Source organism: Poecilia latipinna, unplaced genomic scaffold (assembly GCF_001443285.1).
Source record: "Poecilia latipinna isolate Pla-1442-1.1 unplaced genomic scaffold, P_latipinna-1.0 Scaffold1931, whole genome shotgun sequence".
Classification (NCBI taxonomy): Eukaryota; Metazoa; Chordata; class Actinopteri; order Cyprinodontiformes; family Poeciliidae; genus Poecilia; species Poecilia latipinna.
The window spans coordinates 103,838-124,498 of NW_015114547.1; the positions used below are offsets into that span (position 1 = coordinate 103,838).

Here is a 20,661-nt window from a genome sequence, read left to right on the forward strand (position 1 = left end):
TGAGCTTACACACAACTCTGTTTGCTTCATTAATGGTCTGTACTGTAGCATGTTTGAGACGGGATGCTAAATTACTAGCATCAAACATGACATCAGGCCTGCTCTGTCTTGCCACCCACGGAAGTTGGCCTATCTTAGATCTGAGCTGCTCTGTCTCCTTCTCAGTGAGAGGTGAAGCTGACTCTGCTGCTCGTGAGGGTGAGAGGTGTATGGACTGCAGGTGTTGAATGTATGTTTCTTGGTGTATTTGTACCTTCTCACCTTCAGTAACAAGATCTACACCCACATAGGAAAAGCTATTGTGTGCTTCACGACCGACATTAAACTTTGACCTCAGGTGAGGCATGACTGACTCTGAAAACATGTGTGATCCACCCCATATAAAATCATCAACATGACAAGCAAGTACACCAGTTACATTTTTGCGCTCATCCAGCCAATAGAAAACTGCAGGGTCAACCTTAGACATGATGCCTCCTGCTTCAATCATGATGCTTTTTACTCTGTTATACCAATACAGTGAAGCATCAGCTAAACCATACACACATTTTCTCAGTTTCCAAAGCACACCTGTGCTATTGGCCTCTCGAGGAGGTTTGATGAAAATGTCTCTGGACAGTTGCATTCCTTGTAAAAAGGCAGATTTAATGTCCATAGAGTGAAGTTCCCATTGTTTTTGACATACAACTGCCACCAAGAGTCTCAGTGATTCTGAGGCACAGGTTGGAGAGTCCTTTTGTAGGTCAGAAACTTGTAGCTCCTCAAATCCTCGTGCAACAAGTCTTGCTTTTGGCATTATTCCATTTTCAGTCTCTTTCAGAGTGCACACCCAACGAGTGGAGACACACTTTTGTCCTTTGTCCTCAATTTCCTCAAACACTTGGTTCTGTTTCCAGCTTTTTATTTCATTTTCCTTTGCTTCATCAAACGATATGTCCTTACTCACAAAAACATCCTCGTGCATATCTGTATCCTCAGCATCTGCCTGGATGTGAAGATCCTCCAACTGTGACAGGTCAGCTGACTCACTGTTGCCAGCCACTTCTGCTGGCTCAAGCAGCTCCAAGTTAAACCAGTTCTTGTATTTCCCAGTTGCTTTGCCTGCATGTCCCAACACTTTGGCTTTTTGTGAGACACCCTCTGCATTTCTGAATGTCACAATTTGACCTGTCTTTATGATGGTGTTCCCAGAGTGCGGTCTCTCAGCCTCTGCATTTTCAGGAGCAGGCAAATGATGATTCTCAGGATTTACTGCAATAGTGTCTCCTTCTACATTCTCTTCAATGATGTCCACTGTGTGTTGTCCTCGATTGTTCTTCTCATCGCAGGTAATCTGAGGTTCTTCATTCTCGTGAGTAACTTTCCTCAATCTGAGTTGATGGACTCTGACACAGGTGCCTCCGTGTCTAACAAAAACGACTGCACCATCTTGACCAATCACCACTCCTGGTCCTTTCCATTCTGGACAATCCACTCTTTTGTAAAAGACTTTGTCTCCAGTTTCATATCGCTCGTCTATGGGCCGCATCTGTTTCTTTAGTGCTCTCCGTATCCTTTCTGAACATTCTGCTTCTGTAAAAGCTTTTCTTGCAGCATGCAAGGCTGAAATGTGCTTGGCAACCCATTCACTCTTGGTGGTGCCCTCTAGAGCTGGAGCTTTGTCTATTAATACAGAAGGCAGGTTAGGATTCTGCCCGAACACCAGCTGATGTGGGCTGTATCCATGGACACTTTGCATAGAGTTCTTTGCCATCAGGGCCCAGTCCATGGCAGTGCTCCAGTCACATCCAGTACTTGCTTTGACTTTCAGCAGGATCTCTGTCAGAGTTTGATTGTGGCGCTCTAACAGTCCATTGCTCCATGGACTGTAAGCAGGTGTTGTCTTGACTTCAATATTAAAGTTCTCGGCCATGTCTCTCACTTCCTCGTTATTGAACTCACCACCATTGTCACTGAACAACTTTTGTGGTGGGCCATGCACACTGATCCAATCATGGATAAAACGTCTGACTATTTCAGAAGACCTCTTGGTGGTTAAGACACTACCAGCACTGAAACGGGTAAACTGGTCAATAATGTGTAGGTACCAAACCCCAGGCTCAAGTTCGTGCAGATCTACAGCAACAGTTTCATTGTATGTAGATGCCAATGGTAAGCCGACAGCAGGTTTTGGTTTGGTCTTACAATATTTTTTGACACACTTCACACTGGTTCACGATGTTTTTCAGCAGGCTGTCACATTCTGTGTCCTTGTTGCCAGAATTAGTCAAAAGTCTCTGTATTTTGTCAGCAGATGCGTGTCCAAACTGTTTATGAAGTTTCTCCAGAACTTTCATCTTTTCACTTGTGTTCATCTTGTCTGTTGTCGTCAGTATTTCTTCCTCATTAGCTTGCAATAGCTTATCAGAGTGAATGAAACTTCTATTTTCACTGTCCACAATGTTTACACAGTAATGACCTGAACTAGTAAAGTCCAGTTTGACAGGCTGGTTGAACATCACTGCACTGTCCCTTTCCATGTCCAAAACAGTCCCTGCCCTTTTCAATGAGGTCTTACTCAGCAGCAGCGGGATGTTAGCAGGTACTACTTCAGTTTCTATATTACACTTTGTGTTGCCAATTTTAGCAGGTATCTTTACCTTTTTTATGGAGTAGACGATTTTTCCATCTCCAAACTTGAAGGGCCTGTGACTTTGTGTTTCTGTCTCTTTCATAGTCTTCACACTTTTCTTTTGCAACACAGTACTATAGTTGTCCAGCCACTCTTGTCCACAAACTGTCCTAGTGCAAGCAGTGTCTATTATTGCTGAGCCAAAACATTCTGTCATGAATATTTCTGCATCTGTTGGTGATTCTTTGGTGTACAGAGTTAAATTGCACTCTTCCACGTCTTTTGTATCATCAGCAATTTTAACACTATCAGCTTTGTGCGGACAGTTTTTAACCCAGTGAAAAGTACTTTGGCACACTGCACATTTTGACCGTCGTCCGTACTTATCCAGCGGGTTTGTACCGGGCTGCGGAGTGTTGAGCTGTGAAGTTTTCTGGTGGGGACTCTGCCGCCTGAACTTGCCTTTTTGCCGCCATTGCTCCGTTGCAAACACGGACTCCTGGCTAATGCCTTCTGCTGCCGCACCTCTTTTTTCGCCAAATATTCTCTTCAAAGCGGACTTCATTGAAGCAAATGTTACATCTGAGCATGCCGTTAAAGCCAACTGTCTGTTCGTTATATCCAAACACGCGGTGTCCAAAAGCTTAAAAGCCAAAACTGGGTCAGGCAGCTCCATGTTGTATTTCTTCATCCGCGAGTAACGCTGCTCGAAATCAATAATATAGTCCGCCATCGACATGTTAACTTCTTTTATGATCCGGTCAAAATCCGAGTATGCTTCATAGATCCTGTCCTTTTCCTCTTTTAAGAACAAGTCATCTAGTTTAGCGAACAACGTTGTCATTCCAGTGTCTTTATTTAGATCATCTACCGGAATTTCCATCGCCGTGTCCCGCGCTCTTCCAGTCAGGGCCAGGGCGACAGCCAGCGCTTGCTTTTTCGACTCCAAATCTGTAACTCTCGTCCAAATGTTGACTTCATTCTTCCAGCTTTCGTAAGGCTTTCCTTCCTCAAACGTTGGCGGAACTCTGTAGTTACTAACCATCCTCTGCTACCAATGTTAGTCAGTAAAAATAACTCGTTTCTTTACTCAACTTTATTCCGCCATGTGCATTTCCCGAACAGCCAGACAGAGAGCCCCGAAGAAGAACACAAACCAATAACATATGCTCCTGGCATAACAGTGCCCCTAGTGGGTGGACATGTAATACAAATAAAACAAAGGAGTAACAATAGAAGGATATAATAATTTAGAAAATTGTTTTTTCTACTTAAAATGTATTGTGCAATTATCTTGTTTAATCTTTTCATGAATAAGCCCTAATAAAATGAAACAGATTTTTGTGTTCACATTCTCTCTGTGGGATGTCGACATATGCTTGATTATATGACTTTGTAACATTAAAACAAAAGCAAAAACTGAAGAAGTCTTTAGGACAAATATTAAATAGGATCTCTTGTTTTCTGTCAACACAGGTGAAGCTCTGAGGAAATGCTGTTTGAATTTTAATATTTATTTTGTTTTTAAGGGCACAAAAGTAATACTTTTAAATCAAGTTATTTCTTTTTATACAACATTTTTGCTTCTGTGAGCAAAGCACAGCTTCTGATGACGTGTTAACAGGAAACTCACTAAACAGGAAAGGGTTTAGAGTTCATCCATAACATAATCCTAACCTTGAACTTTGAATCCATCTGTAGCTCTGATCTCACACCGCACTGCTGTCCTTATCAACCTGTACATCTAAAACACAAAGGGCTGGAAAAGTGAGTCTACATTATGTTTCACAATAGCTTTCCAAGGTATACCAAAGAAAAATTCAAAAATCCTCGACTAGGGAATTTCTTTTTCCACAGGTGATCAACTGGGAAGAAAATACAGAAAAGAAAAAGACAAAAGCTCACTGAGCAAAAGAGAAACAAGTGAGCAATTGGAGCTGAAATGAAAGTAATTTCAAACTAAACTTTAATTACATTTTGAATAATTGAAATGTTAAAAATGACAAAGTGAGCACTCTGTACTCATCCTGCCCTCCTTATGTTCAAACCTGCTTAAGCCCTGCTGTTCACCATCTCGTGGGTTTTGTGCAGCGATCAATTTACAGTGTGTTTACATTTCAAACCGGATTGCACAGCTGCTAACAAGCAAGCAAATTAAAAGTAAAAACATATGTACACCCTGGAGTAATTCATTAATATTTTATGGCAGCCTTGAGTCATTTTGCTTATTTAGCTTTGTGCGTTTAAATATATTGACATACAATTTTTTACTCTTCATGAGTTTACAGATATCCCTAATCTTGCTACGTATTACTTCTTGACTGAGAACTCATACGCTAAATTAAAGGCAGGGGAAAAAAACTTTTTCTGCTGTAAAGTCTTAGAAACATCGCTTTTTGTTATCTTTGCTTTTCATTGACTTTGTGGCAGCTCATTTCTCTGAAGCACAAAAAAAAACATTGCTGCAGTTAAAAATATAGCAGAAATTGTAAAACTGCACGATAGCCATAATTTGGTCTCTTATGACCTGCTGTCTGCTGTACAGCTATCATTACCAGATACCACCATGTCTGTCCCATTTTCATTTATTCAGGAACTTTGTTCATATTAGTCATCTGTGATTTACGTAACCTCATAATTTTATGGCTGGTAAGTGCAATTCTCGTGCTACGTTACTTCTGTCTGTGTTTTATATAACTCTATACACACACACACACACACGCACGCACACACACACGAGTTTGAGGTACAAAAAGTGACAGGTAGAGTATAGTTAGTACAAGGTGACACTATCAGGTTCAAAAACCAATCAAAAGAACTACTGAAAAGAACTTTCGAAGAACTAAATAAATAAATGTACTTATTTTAAAGTATACATACTAAAGAAGTTAAATCCCAAGGTGATCTGAGATTAATGTCTTTTTTCTTTCCTTTTCTTTTTGACTGATATGCAGCCTCATGCATGGATTCGTGTCCAAAAACATGCAGTGCCGATGTGAAGCTGGAGCTGTAAGTTACAAATAAAACATTCCCCTAGTTTCTCAAGAAAAACCTTGACTCCATCTATTGGTCTCAGCCCGTGATGGCTGTTGTTTTTCATTACAGGCGTGTCTTAAGACTTTTTGATGACGAGTCTTTTTTATTTGTATCTGCACAGCTTGCCCATGACAGATCATAAAATTCATAAAATTCGTAGATATTTCTGCTATTAATCACTAAAATAATTCCACAAAATGCTACAATTTGAATGATATATTTTTGTTTTATTTGTGATGTTCTCCATTGTATAAATTTAAACTTCTGGTGTCAAACAATTAACACAAAAAAGAGATCCTTTTTTTAACATTGACAGTAATTCTATGAGAATCATCAATGAGTTAAAAACAATCAATTAGGTTAAACAAACTGGTGACTTTAGCAAAAAATAAGTGATGCAGACAATAAAATGACTACACATCTCTAAATTTAAATAATTACAGATCAAAACATTTGATAAAATCAATCCAATCAATCAATTCAGCTCCAGAAAAAAAAACAGATACATTCTTCTAATTATAGCACAGTCAGTCCATTGTAACAATGGTCCTACTTCAGTGGAGAAGTTCAGTATCTGCTGTATCTAAATTGGTTTTGAGAGGACAATAAATCTGCAACGGATCTGATACCGAGACCTGCTGCATAACGCAGACAGAGTAGGTGGACATCACACATTAGGATGACAAACCTAGAAGCTCAAAGAGAACACCAGAGAAAAAAAAAAAAAATTTTTCTATTTATTTGTGTTGTTGCCGCTTTACGGTCTTTCAGGCCGGGCCCACAAATCTCTTTTGGCATGTTTTGACCCTGCGCTGGGTAATACATCAGCCATCAGGACGGCGTGAGGTAAGAGAGGCAATAAAAAGTGAGGTATAGCTGTAGAATAGCATATTTATTTTCAATTATAGAACAAAAAAAAACTAAAGAGATATCCAGGTAACCTATGGGAACAGTGCCTAGCCCTTAACACCATTAAGTCGAGACACACTCGCTTCACAAGTGAGAGTGTTTATGTCAGGTTACTCAGGAAGTTCAGCCTAGATTCAGCCTCAAACGCAAAAAAAAGTCTTCCCTGCCTTTTGTTAATGTTTTGTGGCTCTTACACACAATAATTAATTTTTCATCTTCACTGAAATGACTAAAATAAAATTTCCCCCTTTCCGTTTTTCAGCTTGACCATCAAAGATCTACTGATACCTTCTCCTACAGCTTTGCCTTGCCAGCACTGCACTGCACAACGCCGGCTGCCAACATCTCGTCTATCTCTGCTGAAGTGTAGCCGTAGTCCAGCAGGACCTCGACCGTATGTTCTCCCACTGCCGGGTCGGAAGCGAGACAGGGCTCAGCGGGAGTCCGAGACAGAACCGGAGCTGGCCGGGGGAACTCCTCCCCGCTGGAGTCCTTCATGAAAGAGCCTCTCTCTCGGTTGTGAGGGTGAGAGCTCACCTGGTCCAAAGACAACACAGGTGTGACGCAGGCATCGGTTCCGTCAAAGATCATCAACCAGTCCGCCTGGGTCTTTGAGGCGAAGCGCTCTGTGAAGAGCTGCTTGAGCTCCGGCCAATCGCTGAAACTCATCTGAGGAGGCAGCTCTCCAGCGTCTAATTCTAAGCCTGAGAGAAAAACAAAAACAAACAAACAAAAAATACTGATGCAATTCCATAAACAAGGCTGAATAGAGAAATAGCCAGGACTACAGTAGCAAAATTGAGTGAGATCAGTGTGAATATCTGAAAGCAGGATCTTTCAATGTTTACGGAATTATTTGGACACAGAAAAAAATAAAACAACTATAACACTGTAGGGAAACAACCTTTGTGCCAGGATTCTTACACAATGCATGGAAAGTGCTTTTTTATTTTCCAGTAATGGAAAGGTATGGAGAAGCTCTTGAGCTTACAGAAAATGTTGCTTATATTTTGAAACAAGTTTCAAAATAATTGCAATTCACAAGACATGTTTTTTGAGTTTTCTCTAAAAAAGAAAAAAAATATTGTGCAAGTCTTTTACAGTCTGCTTCCCGACTTGCAATTATTTTGAATGTTCTTTTCTTGTTACTACTTTCTGGACAGAGGAATGGCTGGTTTTATATTCCTTTTGAGACGTCGTTAAATCCCTTCCCAGACTCAAAATGCTAGAATCTTCTTTTTGAATCAGACGGCTCTTTTCATCTTACCATGATGCTCACTCTCACATCAAAAGGTCAGCAACTCACCAAATTAAATATCTGGGGTTAAAACAAATCTTCAACAAAATTAAGGGTGGATAAATCTAAGACAAACTTTTGCACCATGTTCTGTGATGCAAGATGCCCTTTTTTGGGGGATTATAACTTAAATATCTGATTTCTCATTACTTTTTGAAAGACATTGATAGGTACAAGACAAGATACACAATTGATACTGTTTTTATTTTATTGCTCAGTTCTCAGATGCTTAACAATCAAATGTGACTCTGAAATGTGATCTATTTCTGGATCACAGAAATGTTAAATCTGTGATCCAAGAAACTCTGAAGTTCTTAATCCTACTGAAAATCTGTGGTCCCCCAAAAAGGTCTAAAAATGCTGTAAAACAAAACACGCTTTCTTTTTATATAAATACGAATGTTTTTCAAATAGTATCTACAGAAACAAGCTAAAATATAATCCAGAAATTATAAATCAACAGAATAGCACATTTGTGTCACTGCCAAAACGTTTCGTCCTGACTGTAGCATAAACTTAGTAGTGATTTTAGTACAAACCCTTAAGCAGCTGGTTGTAAAACTCTGTTTCTATGGCGCCCACAGCCAGGTATTTTCCATCCAGAGTCTTGTACGTGTCGTAGAAGGGAGCTCCGCTGTCCAACAAATTTTCTCCCCGGGGGCGACTCCACAAACCAAGTTTACGAGACTTCCATAAAAACGAACCTGTAAATGCTGCTCCTTCCACCTGAGGACAACAAAGACAGCGTGAAATTATAAACGTTTCAATTTACAGGATGTATTTTTACAAAAATCACTGATGCATGAAGGTCTGCAGCAAGTAATAGTAAAATAATTTAGCATTATTCACGTAAAGTCACTAGTAAAAAGTATTTAGAACCACAGAGCCACATTTTAATCACAAATAATGTATTTTACTTAATGTAAAATACCAACACAAGCTAATTGTGGTATTTATCACCATCTGTCTTTCCCACCAACTCTAAACAACTTCCCAAGACCTGCTAAAGAAAAGCCTCCCCATAGTATGATGCTGCCACTACCATGCGGGGGCTTTAGGAAAGAGACAAACTTGGTGTATTTTAAGAACTTATGTGACAGGAAAACACAAAGAAGTACACAGTTATGAACTGCAACACAAAGTACACATGTTTTTTTAAAACATTTGGGGGCTATGTCCAGCTTTGTTCATCTAAAGGCTGACATTTTAAACATTCTACTTAAAAAAATCAGCTGAAGGTTAGTAGGACTTCATGGAGAGAAACAAGTAGAGGTGTTCTTTCAGTCAGAAATCGTAAAATAAGTCTGGAATTGGTATATTTTGCAGTGCTCTTAAAAATAGGGTTAGGAAAAAAAAAAAAAGAAAAACTGTTGCTTCAATCACAGCTAAAAGTCTTTATAAGTTATGGCTCTAAAAGCTTTACTAATGTCCAAGATCAATTCATTTTACTTTGTAAAAAAAAAAAAATCACTTGGTTCTCAACTTCGATTGGGCCTTTTTAAAATGTACATATGTTGCTCCATCTCTTTTTGAATAGACACTGTAACTAATTTGAAAAGCAAAACAGTTTTTCAATGCAATAAACTGTTTTAAAAAGTGATAACTTGTTTCAATCTTCAAATGGAAAGTCTGTTGTTTGCAGAGTAAACAATAGGATGCTGAGTCAAAGCTTTTCCTGCCATCGCAGAATAAATAACACCTTGATCAAACAGTAATGGCTGACAACTCTGATAAATCTGCCGGCTTTGAATGTCATCCGTTAGATTTCAAAATGTTGTTAAGCGAGAACAGCAGCAGCTGAATACAGGATATCTATCACAACTATTATTGCTGATGGTAATCAATTACCCCTGTCTGAACTCATCAAAAAAGTGCCCTTCATTGCAAAAGTTGCAGCTTGAACAGAAAAAAATAAGGAACACAAGAACCCATCTCTCTGCTGTTCAAAAGGTTGTTTTAGACGTTCAAATCTGATGTGACCCAAACCACTTTTTGCTTTGTTGAAACTAAAAGGGAAAAAAATATATATCTATTGTATGACGACTGAAACATGGGGGAATTGGGGGGAGAAAGAAAGCTACTTTAAACTTGAGAATTTAAAGTTTTTTTTCTGACTGTGTTGCTGCTTTATGAAAAGAAAAACTAGTAGAAGAACAGAAGGTCGCTCTGACACTGGTCAGATTTTCAACGCACTTACAATTATTCTATACCAGAAAAGGAAAAAAGAAAAAAAAAGAAAGAAAAAGAAAAATCCAGACTCATGCTTGAAACATTTGCTCTGTACAAAAACAAGGATAAAACTTGGAATGTGGATTATTCGCTTACTGGTCTTCATCATGAAAAATGCATTTGTGAATAAGAAAAAGATGAGAGACTCCAAGCAGTGTGTGTGTGTGTGTGTGTATGCTTCTTCTTTGGATCCAACATACTACAGCTACTCACACTGTCTATTAAAATTAATTTCATTAATGCACGTTACCCAGGAGAGTGGTGTCCTGGAGGAGCTGCAGACATAACAACTGGCTGTTTCTGAGAAGCGAAACCACGCAAAAAAAATAAAAAAAATAAAAAAATAAATCCTGGTAAAAGCGCACACCGGACCGCACAGAGTAAACCACTCAGAGTTCAGTTGATCTGTTTGGATCAGACAGATCCAGCTAACTAACGAATTAGCGCAGATTTTTCTGCAGATGGGAAGCAGGAGGAAGTGCGTTCAGACCCCAGTGGGTGAAGTGATGCCAATTTAATCCTCAAATTTTGAAGCAACATAAACAGGTCCTGTTAAAGGGTCAGCTCCTGTATCTGCAGCAGTGAAATAGTAATCCTCCTGAATATTAGCGTCACCAACATGGACAACTCAATGAACAATTTCTGTCTATCTGAGCTACCCAGTTGGGGTTTGCTTTTGATAAGCAAAGTTCCAAACAATGCAACGCTCCGGTTGTGCCGTCGAATGAATTAACACAGGAAAATGTTCAACAACCTGTGGATCTCCTTCAATTACTCCTCTGAAAGAGCACTGAAGGCTAATGTGGCCAAAACAGACGTAGGAACCTGTGGAAGCCCACCCTGTTTCTGCAGTTTATCACTAAAGAAAAGATGCAAACTTACCAAAAAGACAAATTGTACAGGGCTGCTGCGAAATATTTTTGCTTGGAGCAGATCCTTGTTTACACTGTGAAAGACATGGTTTCTCTGTCTCAGATCCATGTTTGTTTTAAACAAAATTCATTCTAGCATAGTGAAATGGATCAACAGCAAATTGATAAATGGAATTACAAAGTGGAAAATTAAAGATAATAAACCATAAATAGAATAACTGCATGACTAAATCAAAAAGGATAACTAACACTTGTATTAAACGATATCTTGTTTACTGCTTTACCAAACAGGCGTCACTTCTTAATCATTTGTTTTTATAAACAAGGATTAAATTATCCCCTTCTTACTGGTTTTGTTCTGATTATGGAATGTTAAGAAATCGCCATAGATTAGTTTTATTTATTTATTTATTGGTGTTAAGAACCACATGGTAGTGAGTATTTTTTAGTACTGGTATCAATATGGACATTTTAGTATCCTGACAACCATATTTAAAGATAATTATGACACACACAGAAACCGTTTTTGATTCACTATGTGAAATCATCCAAAAATGCTGGTAATAAAATGAAAATATACATGTTTTAAAGGAAATTAAAATTTTATATAATATTTGATGAGAACACATTTACATGATCTGCAACATTTTCTGTTAGTAGGAAACATATGTGGGTGGATTTCATCATTTAGTTAAGTAAAGACACTTGGAAATGCCTGCAAATGCAGCTCAGCAACATTTGGCCTTCTAAAGAAATATTTCTTAATAGAAAAGTGCAAATTAGTTTTCAAAAACGTACAAACTAAAAGCTCTTAAAAATTAAATATTCATTTTCTAAAACTATGCCATCTTCTGAACTTTCTACTACCAAGTTTAATCTACAATAAATAAAATTAAATTCAGAAAATGAATGCAAATTCCAGCTAATAGGAATGTTTATTCTTGAGCGTTGTTAAAAACTGCAAAAGTGTACAAAATGGTTGCCTGCTAAAAATAAATGCACTGGATGAAAATAACTAAAATCAAAGGAACCGCTAAAGTAGACTACTGTATGTATAACACATGAAAGAGAGCAATGTTCTGTGAGAATATGCAAAAATATATACAGAGTGCAATTCTGCACAGAGACTTTGCAAGAAGAGGAAAAAAAAAAGATAAAACACCATGATCACAGAAGTAGCTTGCAGAAAGACACAAAAGATGTAAAAGAATTGCACAGTAGGTATTATATATGTGGAAAGAAAAAGAAAAATGGCACAAAAACAGTCTCAAAAGGTAGACCGGACAGTAATTAATAGTAGGACATGAGACACTGTGCTAAAAGGCTAAAAAAAAAAAAAAGTGTGAAAAGTTCATTTGAATATTACATTTGAGTGACAGGGATCCGTCTGAAAGACTTTTCCGAGAAAGAAGCTGTCTGTGGAAGAAAAAATGAGCTTCTTTTGATTAAAAAAAAAAAAAAATGTAAGAAGTATGTCAAAGTGACCCAGAGGGCAGAATCAGCAAAGAACTTCAAAATTGTGGAGGTGGTTCATTCCAGGTGTGCACAGGGCTCATGTGGCTAGATACGCCACACAGACTGCCAGTTATACATGTTTACATCCTCACCACCACTTAATTTAATTGTAACATAAGCTCCAGTGCACAGAAGCCTCAAAAGACGCGAGCGGTTTGAACTGGGAGGCTGAGTGGGAAAGCAAGACGAATGACAGTGTACTGCTGCCGCTAGATGTTTGGAAGATGAAAAATGGAGGAGAAAAATGTACCGCCCTGATGTGTCACAGTTGACAGCTCCGAAGCAGATGGTGTGCGCTTTTGGAGCCTGTGATTACGGGAGGCTTCATGGAGAGGCTCTGAGAGCCAATATAATAACGTGGTTGTTCCGCTAACAAAAGTGGCCACGCCAGCTGGTTCTGCAGCCTAACAATGAAGAACTGTCCATAGTGAAGTGAGGAAACAAGATTCCAGTGTTCATGATGGAGTTACTACAACACCGTGCAACGTTTCATGTCCGTTTCCCAATTAAAACTTTCCTCTGGCAAAGTAGCAAAACAATGCAGCATGCATAGGATTTTTTTTTTTATTAGGATGAATAACAGATTTTATACTGGTTCAATACAGTCTACAAAATATGACTAACTAACAGCTCGAATTAAATCAATGTGCTGAAGATTAGTTAACAAAATTTAGTTCAATTTTTTAAGCTAAAACATTTTACATTGAACTTTTCTGTCAATTAAGTGAAATTCCTCTTTTGCCAGTTTTTATGTTTTAAACAGAAATCCATACAAACTTTAATTAGTATTAGTAATAAAGGTTACTGAATTGAGGAAAAAATAATTTATTAATTTCAATTTAATGGAGGAATGTTTAAGTAAGTACACACCCTGAATTGACCTTAGGAAAGATTTACCATGAGTATGTTCTCTCTTTTTTTTTAAGACTTTATTATTTCTTAAATACTGTTCCACTTAAATATGCTGCTTTTTACTTTTCTGCATCTTGTTATTGGCTGTGATGGAGGATGACTTGTGGAGGCTGTGTCACACAGTGACTACTGGGAAAGGTTCCAGCGACCAGGTGCAATGAGTAACACATGCTGCAGAGAAGACCAAGTAGAAAGGACCACTTGGCAGACCCTCAATGTACTCTGTGGTACTTTCTGTTACACGTTTTAATTTGTGTGATGTTCATGTACTTTGTTCTGGTAAGCAGTTTTAGTCCAGAAGACTGAAATGTTATTTATTGCGTCTGAAGCTGCATCTAGTTTCCGTCTGAAAAACCTGACACAGCGACCCGCCCTTACTTATCAAAGGAGAGCCATTCTGACAAGCCTTACAGCAACCACAAAGTTAAGATCATGCAAGGCTTCCATTAAATAAAGTGAAATTGTATCTTTTACCAAGAGTTAGCAGAGGTTTGAGTGAAAATGTCAAATATTAAACTTTGAGGACAAGCAGACAAGAAACTGAAGGAAAGAATTCACCTTGAAACTGTACAAATATTACGTAAAATTTGCAACTACTAGATGGCCTTGAGGCCTAGATTTGAAGAGCCCTGCTCTACATGAAAAAAAAAAAAACTAAATACTCCACAAGGCATCGACTCGTGGCAGACTACAATTACACACCAAACCTTATTTTACAATCCATCATTTTCCTTCCACTTCTTTAAAAGTGAAAAAATTTGGCAAAGTTCGAAGCATATGAATGCTTTCGCCAAGCATCAAAATTAGTGACTTTTCAGTCACAGTTTTAAACTCAACAAATTAAGCAATTTTTCAAATTAGTGAAACCTCATTAAAGTCTGCTCTGCAATTAATCAGAATCAATTTTCTGAAAAAAAAATAACAATGATGATAATTAATAAATCACCAGAGCCAAAAATATTCAATTAGAAACTTTTAAAGCGCTGTTGCCAGACAACAGCCAGAAAATTCATTCAAAATCTAATAACTGCACTTCAGAACAAGTGAAGCGTATACGCTCTTTCATATGCAACGAAAGAGTGTATGTGTTCATTTTAAATCCAATATCCACATCATTACCCTAACAAAAGTGTGTGATGTGCTCTAAAACTTCTTCTTCCTGTTGTACCTAATAAAGTGGCCAGAGCCTGAATCTGTAAAATCCTAGGAGCATATGTCTGCATCCATAATCCCATCGCTTCTCTCCTCACTGACAGCCTGTAGGTGAAGTTTAAATTAGAGCCCTACTAAATGTCCCAAAAAATTAAACTTTGCTTAAACAAATTAACAGTTTTGACACCATCGCTCTAAATCTCCGCTTCTGCTAAAACCCCAGTGGAGCCACATCCCTGGTTAAATTTAATCTTTAACTCAACAATTGAGCTGGAAAGGTCACCTTTCCTTTTTTTATCTTCTGCACCCCACAAAGAAGGAGAAGTACCAAGAGGGAAACCTTTGGCATTTTAGATTTACATAAAAAAATCAGGCTTTGGAAAGTGTCCTAAGAGTGTCTGGGATTTCTGCATCTCCTTGCTTCAAACAGCCTCTGGTACTGTAAGATTCTGGGACTGATTTGTATGCACAGTTCTTTTGCGGTGGTCTGCTCAGTGATTTATGATTATCTTTGAGCTAGGGGACTCCAAAGGCTGAGGAAAAAAACAAAAAACATTCAGTTTGAGGCCTCTCTGGAGAGTCCAATATGGATTTAGCCTTTTTTCTTTTTTTTTTCTGCAGATGGACCAAAGTTTTTGTTCACGTAAAAACTACGTTTTTCTTTTTTTTTTTTTTTTTAAACCAGGACAGTGTCTATACCCCACTGACAACAACTCAAACCCAGGAATGATTTGTTGGAGCGGAGCGAAGTTGATCTTTTAGAAAGTCAAATTAGCGTTAGCGTGAAGGACTTTCCTACGGCCGCTTTCAGAAGGTTCTCCTTAATCCTGCTCCTCAGGGCTCTCCATCCTCCGTACATAATTTAAATTATTGCATTACCTTCTCCAGAATGTTCACGGATGCCTATTAATCACAAATTCATTTAAGTCCGGTGTGTGGCTGCGGTGAAAGACCTAAAACATGCAGAAAGTGGGCCCTGAGGACCATCATTCAGAACATCTGAGCTAGAAAACAGATTAGACTGAAAATGCCAGAGGAAAGACGTTGCATAACTAGAAATCTGACTGCAAATTTATTACTAGAAATCTGTTAAAGCCGCATTTCAATCAGTGACATACAGGAGCTGTAGAAACGAGCAAAGTAGCTCTGCAGCTAGTAGAGATTATTGTAAAAAATAAATAAGTAAAATAACCCAAGCTGCTGAATACAATAAACACACAGAAACGATATATATATAAAAAAAACAATAAATAACATAAGACACTTAGCTGAGCTTGTGAGAAGGAGACAATAAGAGTTTGACAAAGATGTTGGAAAAACAAAGAATTCCATGTTTTCTTTTTAATTGAAATAAAATTTAAAGAAATAGTATATAAAGTGTGTGCGTGTGTATGTGTGTGTTTTAAAGAATGTGGGATGAGCGCAAAATGATTCAGCTAAGGTTTATCCAGTTGATTTATTGTGGTTTTAGTGCTTGCTTTTTCACAAAAATTCAGTTTGTGTCTTCACAAACTGAATTAAATTTTAATCTCAGTTTCAAATCTTTTTTTTTTTTTTCAATGTTCCTCAGTCCCCAAGTGTTTTAGAAGTTGAAGTAGTAAAACAACTTGTTAATTTAATGCTGGTAGGAACCAAATATCAGCTTTAGCAGATGGTGTCTCCTGCTATGTTTTTCTGACAATAACAACAACATGACCCAATAGTCATTTGGGACACTTCCAGTCTGCCTGATATGTTTAAATGTCTATTTTGCTGATAGATGGTGTAATAGGGGCACAAGAACCAGGTAATTGTCCTACATGTTGAACAGTGCAACGTAAAAAAAAAAAAAAGTAAATTATTCTATGACTTTCCCTTTTATTTATAGAAAGCATCATTTACACAGGATTAGGGTTGGTAAATATGCAAAGGCTTTATCATTACAGCCAAGTGTTAACAGGAACATAACAATGAATAAGTTCCTAACACACACACACTTTTGATATCTCTTCGAATGTGATTCAAAAAAATAAAAAATTAAATATATTTAATACAATAAACCCTTGGGAACAAAAAGTAGGAATATTAACTTAAATGGCAAAAAGTCAAAAATAAACAAGGGCGCAGAAAAATGTGGAAATTTGTTAAAGATAAAGGCTGCAAAAGCTTTATACATTAAAACAACTTTCTGATCTCTTGAGTAAACACTTCCCACACTCAGCACTGACCCACTTAGCCCATTTTAGGTTCAATTCAATACTCAAAGCACACACACACACACACACACACACACACACACACACACACACACACACAAAAAATCCTGAAAATGAGACAATAATGAATGAAAATAAAAAGCCTCTCCCGCGTGTTCTCCATGCACTTCAATTTTCACTGCTCATTTCAAGAAAATAAATTAATACGATCTTCTGTAACTACATTCTCAGCAACACAGCCCCCTCTCTGACAGAGCTGCCCACATATCCACAATGATTCAGTCCATCAGCTGACAAACCTTCCAGCTAAATCTCATCCTGTCACCTGAATCACTGCAGTTTGTTCCGCTCTCGTCTGTTTTACACAGAGAACTGCACCACATCAGCCCGAAAGGCTTCGCAAACGGTGCCTCGTCTGAAAATTACCTGACAGAGACGTGAAGTGGATGAATAGACGACAGCCCTGCTCATTTATGCCCGGATGGTACATCCTTGCTGGCTGCCAGCCTCTTCACTTGGCTGCATTTAGGTCTAACAGGAAAAACATTAGACTCCTCTTACTGCACGCTTTAATGGCATAGCTTTAGAGACGGCTTTGCACTTGGGCCCACTTCGAGCCGAAGCACACTTAAAAGCAGCGACATTATAATATAAAGCAAACTGAAGGTACTAGAAAGCACTTCTAACTGCATCACATCTGAAAAGTTTCTATTCGGGGTGGGGTTGGTTAGCTATAAGGTTTAAAATAACATTGAATCAATTGCTTCTGCTTTCACACTTCAAATAAGATTGAAGGCATGAGTCGCTATCAACGCATACCTAAGTTTAAAAAAAGATATAGTTTAAAAAAAACAAAACAAAATGTAAAGTCCTTTTAATGAGATATCAGAGAAAGTGTCAGAGTTACAACATTTTCTGCCCCTGATTTTTCCTATTGCTTAGCACTGCTGATCAGCTTGCTGAAAGAAGGCTCTTAAGATTTTAGGTTGTTTAGCTTTTTAAAAAACACAGTCAGTGAAGTTAAAGCAAATAAAAGAACAGCATTCATCGTTTCTTATTAACGACGTGCAGTTTTAGAGCTGCAGCTGGTAAAAATCAATGCTCTACTGTATATCAATTCAGCTACAGTAGGAACTTCTTTTTTCTTCATTATTTAAAAAAATAATAAATTTGATTATATTATTATATACAATGTCACATATAATGTCAATCCTGCACCAGTCTGAATTCAAGCAAGCACTTTATTGGGTAGCTGTCTTAAATGATTTAACAAGCTGTGTTTACCTAACTGAAAGTGATTATCAGTCAATAACAATGACCCGAATACAATAAGCAACAGATTTGTGTTGTTTCCACTTTGTAGAACAAATTGGAAGCAGAACCTGAAAGGTTCACATCAATTTGTTGAACTAGTTTGAACTTTAGCAAATCCCAGCTCCCACCTCCTCCAAAGGTAAAGGCGAAGCAACAATTTGAAGAAGCCAAAACACAAAGCGCTTTGTCTTATAGAAGGCGAAAACTTTGCTTTCCAGCTATGCACAAAACGTCTCTCTTGCAAGGACAACAACAACAACAACCCTCTGAGGTCTCATTTATGTGTGGACTGCTGGGTTTCTGCAAGGACTCCTCTCCGACAAGATTTCAGGAAAGGTGTTTTGCTCTGTTTATTTGCCTTGTTATCTTCCATTGCAGCTGTTCGGCAGTTTCAATACCCTGCTGGTTCCATCTACAGATTTTTTCCCCCCCATCTTTCAATGTTTCACACACTGACAAAAACAATTCCCTAGAATTTTGTAAAAGATCGGTGCTTCCGACATGCAGACATCTACACCACAGAGAAATCTGCATTCAGAAAACAAGAGCTAAGGTCCCGTTATGATCAATTTTCAGGCAGAAGTCAAACTGATGAATTAAAATATTTTATCGCATCAATGAAACTCTAATAAGAGCCGCAGACTAAGCCTGGAGTATATTAGTCTCTTAGCTTTAATAAAATACAACCCAATTTGGAAGAAGTGTGGATTATAAGGAATCAGATGCTGTAATTAAACCGAAATATGTGATTGACTTATAGATACATCAATTAAATCTATTTTGCATAGAAGCTCAATATGTTTGTTTCAAATCGGCTCTTTCTAAAGCCATTAATACATCAGCTGCATTGAATGTGCATCATAACCTCACTCCCATTGGGCTTCGTTTAAAGATGTTCTGTCTTATGAGGCTCTGATGGGCTTTTCCAAGTAACTCCACCATGAGCCGTCCAACTTAACCCAGCGATGCTAATTGGGACTTTACAAGACAGAAGAGTCCCACCATGCAGCAGGGCAGAAAACATTTTTGCTTGTTGATGTCAACAGATCACATCACAGAGACAAAAGAGACAATTAGCTCTGCATCTTGTCCAAAAAGGCATCTGAAGAATATATGATTCTTTATTATGTCTGATCACCTTTCTGGTTGAATTTCCTGAAATTCAACCACAAATACATGCAGCTTTGCTGTCAAGTACTTTTTAAAACATCTTCATACAATGACACTGGTAACCAGCCCCTTACCTGCACTGTGGTTCTAAGGTTTGCTAAGTTTGTTTTTCCATAAAGCAGTGACTGAAGTCATATGAATAAATGGAAACTTGTTCTAAAAAAAAAATCACAGGGTTCCTTACCATGCTAGCGTCAATGATCTGTCCTTTCCCCGACTTTGTGCGCTCCAGCAGGGCTAAGATGATCCCCAGAGCACAAGTAAGACTACCACCAGCAAAATCTGCTACCAGATTCAAAGGCGCGTAGGGCTTCTCTCCACTCCGACCCAGCTGAGACAAAAGGCCTGTATGGACATTAAACAAACTCTTTAGAGAAAACCTACAGCACAATAATGACCAATTTAGTTCAGAAACAAGATACTGTTCAGAAGCTTTTTTTCAGTTTTTCACTGAACTGGAGGAATTCACTGCATGAATTGTTGCAAAAGAACCTTGACTGAGACTTGCTGCTCCTTATGCTGCGCTGCCATCGCACTGGTATAAGAGCCTTGAAGAATAATAAAAGCATAACTGTGTAGTTGCAAAAGGATTTTTCAAAGTTTCTTTGTAATATTTGCTGCTGCTTTGGATGCCACATAAGAAAGGCCATGCACAAAACACCAAACGGGATTTCTACGATGTCTTCAAGCCTAATCCTAATTTATTCTTAAAATATCATTTGAGCAGTCAGTTATTTGTGCTTTTATTCAAACTTGCTTGTTGTATTTTAAGATATGAATGAATTTTCATGTTACCAAAGATAATGGACCTATAAACGGGGTTCCAAAACGGCACTCCACTTCGGTTTGATCCCTAAATTGACCTTTTAGTCAGAGCTGAACTCAGTCTGTGTGCTACAAAATAGAGACAGGGCTGATGAACAACTGCAGTGTTCATCATTTGAAAGGGAAAGAAAAGCAGAGCTTTTAGCGCTGCAGCACAGAAACATCCACAGAGCTCATAATTATGTACTTGAGTGTGCAGAATGAGGATGAGCAACTTGTGATTTTGTGCTTATTGAAAGCATCTTAATTATAAGTGTTCTAACTTTAAATACATACAACTCATTTATGATACGAGGCATTTTTAATCATTTCAAACTCTACTAATTGTTTGGTAAAATAAACAGCATAATCTCTTTTTATTTAAAGAACACTACGACTTAAAATAACTCTGACCCTGATTTTTTTCCCCCCAGTTTTCATCTAATTTTGAATGATGGTAGGCATATTCTTAAAAACAGGCAACGAGATTCTTTTAAATAGTGTCACCGTTTTTAAATTATTTTATACGGTTTTATACTTGTGCATATGTATTAATTAATTCTATTTTGTAACCAGGTTGCTGTGTGTTGCAGACTTCTGCCCAGGTCCCTCTTGAAAATGAGATCTGGATCTCAACGGGGTTTA

The 20,661-nt window shown here is 38.0% G+C and overlaps 1 protein-coding gene across 1 annotated transcript; it reads right to left on the reverse strand.

Moving 5' to 3' along the window:
• Positions 1–5,852: 5,852 nt before the first annotated feature.
• amacr (alpha-methylacyl-CoA racemase) lies at positions 5,853–20,336 on the reverse strand. The gene is made up of 4 exons (XM_015015588.1): positions 20,330–20,336; positions 19,397–19,644; positions 8,393–8,579; positions 5,853–7,260 (listed from the first exon to the last, which is right to left on the reverse strand). Exons 1-4 carry the CDS (start codon positions 20,334–20,336, stop codon positions 6,851–6,853), a joined length of 852 nt encoding a protein of 283 aa, XP_014871074.1. The 3' UTR covers positions 5,853–6,850.
• Between the last annotated feature and the right edge of the window lie 325 nt (positions 20,337–20,661).